At 33.2% G+C, this 3,811-nt stretch overlaps 1 protein-coding gene across 1 annotated transcript in view; it reads left to right on the plus strand.

Moving 5' to 3' along the window:
- The window catches only part of LOC106460948 (eukaryotic translation initiation factor 5-like), a 26,583-nt gene extending 22,772 nt beyond the window's left edge, over positions 1 to 3,811 (plus strand). The window contains exons 10-13 of the mRNA XM_013920705.2: positions 594 to 755; positions 989 to 1,153; positions 2,016 to 2,144; positions 3,344 to 3,811. Coding sequence (XP_013776159.1) covers positions 594 to 755; positions 989 to 1,153; positions 2,016 to 2,144; positions 3,344 to 3,466 — 579 coding nt within the window. The 3' untranslated portion in view covers positions 3,467 to 3,811. The remainder of the gene's footprint in view (positions 1 to 593; positions 756 to 988; positions 1,154 to 2,015; positions 2,145 to 3,343) is intronic.

Consider the following 3,811-nt stretch of genomic DNA (forward strand, 5'->3'; position numbering starts at 1 on the left):
ATTTCCCCACTAGCATGTCTGTAAACGACAATCTACACCCTGTGCAGGAAGTAATATTTCCCCACTAGCATGTCTGTAAACGACAATCTACACCCTGTGCAGGAAGTAATATTTCCCCACTAGCATGTCTGTAAACGACAATCTACACCCTGTGCAGGAAGTAATATTTCCCCACTAGCATGTCTGTAAACGACCATCTACACCCTGTGCAGGAAGTAATATTTCCCCACTAGCTTGTCTGTAAACGACCATCTACACCCTGTGCAGGAAGTAATATTTCCCCACTAGCTTGTCTGTAAACGACAATCTACACCCTGTGCAGGAAGTAATGTCCTATTGTAAATATACAAATATTAAGGTGGAAAAAATGTAATATTTTTGAAGTACTAAAATTTAATTCTGTATTTGTTTTTTAGTGCAGTATGAAATCTCTTCATGTTGTTCCTTTGAATAGCTAAGCTTGTTTGTAAGATTTAAAACATGTAAAAATAGGTAATCATAACACGTGTAAAAAAAACAAAACAACTCATTGTTTGTATTTTTGAAATCATTATATAGTGTTTGAACTAGCTAGTTTGCCTTGTTTTCAACAGAAACATAAGGACAACAACACACTTGACAGCACAATTAAAGAGATTCTGGCTGAAGCAGAACGACTGGATATCAAGGATAAGGCTCCTTTGGTGTTTTGTGAATTACTTTTTGATGAGCATATTATCCACCAAATAAAACTGCATCGTATGTTATTCCTTAGAGTAAGTGTTTAAACAATATAATTTGTGGAAAAAATGTATTAAGCAGTATAGTTTGAGTAAAATTCTTGTATTATGCAGATTCTTTGTTATTGGGGAATTGAGGATGCTTAGTCTTCATGAAATGATGTTTTAGCTATTCATTGTAAGGTTGAATGACATTGAAGTTTCTGTGTAACTTTTGTAGTAAGTTCATGAAAGTTTTAATGGTACTACATCTACCTTTTTTTCTTCAGTTCACCCATGAAAACCACAAAGCTCAGAAGTATTTACTGGGTGGTTTAGAACAGGTAGTGAAGCTCCATAAAGACAGTCTGATGAATAAAATCCCTCATATTTTAAAGACTTTTTATGATACAGATATATTGGAGGAAGAGATCTTAATTGACTGGGACAAAAAGGTAACCAAATTAGTAATTTTTAAAATATGTTTATTATTAATTTGGCAGAGAATGGTTAATTTTATTTACTTAATTTCAGTATTAGGGCTGAACAGTTAACTCGGGTAATCAATGATATTGATTGTCACATAAAATAATTAATTGAAATCATGATTAATTCGAGTAATGGTGCAAAAATAACCAACTAATTGAAGTGAGTTTAAAATTTTTTTAAAATTCAAGGTAGTGTCATGACTATGGAAATAACCTAATCAAAAGGAGTGTTTCCAATTATTACTATTTTTAATTTAATTATCTAAGGATTATGAGTAATCAATTAAGGAGGTGAACAGTTAATTGATTAGTAAGTTCCATTGATGCTTGCTGAAGTGGCAAGTATGATAAATGAATTGTCATTGAAGTTGAATTCATTTTTTGACAAACACCATGGTGTTAGTTTCATCCTGTGTTACTAAAATTTGAAAATACTTATTTTATTAAGACTTGATACATGTATTGAAAGCAATAAACAGACTTGGGAGGTCAAACTTATCTAATTATAGTACATAAATACATCTTTTACTGTAACAGTTATATTTTTAACTTCATACTAGTGTATTTACAAGAACTAACTTTTTCATTATGGTAGTCTGTGCAGAATAAGATAACCAGTGAAACTGCTAACAGCAGTAGGTAGTGTCTTTTTAGATTCTGTAGATTTTTTTCATATAAATTGGCTGCTGTAGTAGAAACACAGCTGTCTTATTTCAATAAGCAGTATGTTCAAAATTCTAGGGAATGCAGTTCAAAACAAATTCAGAATTGTGTGCTATAAATGAATTCCTTTTGAATCCAATTTCAGTGGTTAATTTTAATTGCTCAGGTTTCAAAAAAATATGTTAGCAAGGAGATTGCTCAAGAGATCCATGAGAAGGCTAAACCTTTCATAAAATGGCTGCAAGAAGCTGAAGAAGAAGAATCATCCTCTGACGAAGAAGAAGAGGCAGTGGAAGTATGTGCTGATTTTTTTTGGTTGTTAGAAATTGTACATAACATCTATCACTTTGTTGGATTTAAACTTGAATTTTCAAAAATTTAATAAGCTTAGAATTTCAAGAGAAACAATATTAAGTTTTGCAGAGTTAAATTTGTATAACGGTAGGAAAAATAAAGAAATTCCTTAATTTGTGCATAGGTTTTTAACAGTGCGTCCACGGGCAAAGCACCTAGGATTTTGCAGAACCACATTTTTCAAGTCATTCTGGATTGTTTTTACCAAAACCTGATTGGACAAAAAGCAGGCAATTGCCCCACACTTTGTGAAAACCAGATCCACGACTAGTTACTCAACAGATATCAACATTCAGTGAGAAAGTGTACTGATCTTGTATTGATAAAGCAACATTAATACAGGAAAAGAAGAATGGCTTATAAATGCACAGTGCGTATGTGTGGTACTTGTGGGAAATACCCTTGATGTAAGTGTGGATGTGACGGTTTAGACCCAGAGGTTAAAAATGGCACAAAAAGGAGGTGGGAAATGGCTACAGAGCAAATTAAAGGCCCAAAGAAGGATTGATTACACTTTTCCTTTGGAGAGTGATGAAGATGAAATGTCTAGCAATACTTCTAGGGCTCTTGTGAAGTTCAAGAAGAATATTACCATTGATGAAGATGAGAATTATCTCACTGACACAAAAGTCAAGACCTTCGTATATACACTGAAAACAAAGAACAAATAGCCAAGAACACAACTATGCTTGAACTTAGCCAAGAAGGTAAAGTCAACAACACAACACCACAGGTATGGTACATCTTCCAAGGTGTGATGTCCACCAAAAAGACTAAATTTACTACTGCTTACTATGGGAGATAAAAACTTGCGATATTGTCACTAAATCTGCGAATGTTTTTTGTTAAACCTGAAAATGCTAAAAATAGGGTTTTAGCTCAGTCCTAGAGCCCAAATCCTGGGTGCTTGGCCTGGGGAAGCACTGTTAAAATCAAAATTTGAAGTTTGCTCAAGGTTTCAGCATATAATTATCTCTGGAAGCAGCTGAAATTTTGGGCTGATAATAAGGTTTTCTTGACACAAAAACGTTAATTTAGTACGATATCAGTACTCCAGTTAGTACTTACAGCTTCAATAAATCATTGTTTAGACTTTGCTAAAAGCTGAGTTATTTGAAGTGTTATTCCTTTTTAATATAGGTTGTTTATTCAGACCGACACATCAGCACAAAAATTCAGGAAGTGAAGGATGAACCTAAGCCAGTTTCCACCACTGCAGGAGTGGAGAACAGTGAGGATGACATAGATATTGATGATATATAAGAGGTGTTCAATCTGTGTCAATTCTTAATATGATGTATCAGTTTTAGTTTATTCAATCATAAATAGGTTTATTCCAAAAGCTAGTATGCTCCTTTCAGTGGGTGTAATATGTAAGTTTACACCTGAAATAACATGTTTATCTGGAGTTGCTGGTGTTCTTTATTTACTTTGAATATGTTTTGCTAACTTGCAAATAAACTTAATGTCTCATTGGTGCTTTGAGCTTTTCTGCTAAGGTCTTCAGTGATATATAAAAATATTACAAGATTTTAACTAGAAAATTATGGTGATATTAGCTTGGTTTGGGAAATGTAACTAAATAAAGATTATTCTGTACCATGTTTA

Source organism: Limulus polyphemus, unplaced genomic scaffold (assembly GCF_000517525.1).
Source record: "Limulus polyphemus unplaced genomic scaffold, Limulus_polyphemus-2.1.2 Scaffold867, whole genome shotgun sequence".
Classification (NCBI taxonomy): domain Eukaryota; kingdom Metazoa; phylum Arthropoda; class Merostomata; order Xiphosura; family Limulidae; genus Limulus; species Limulus polyphemus.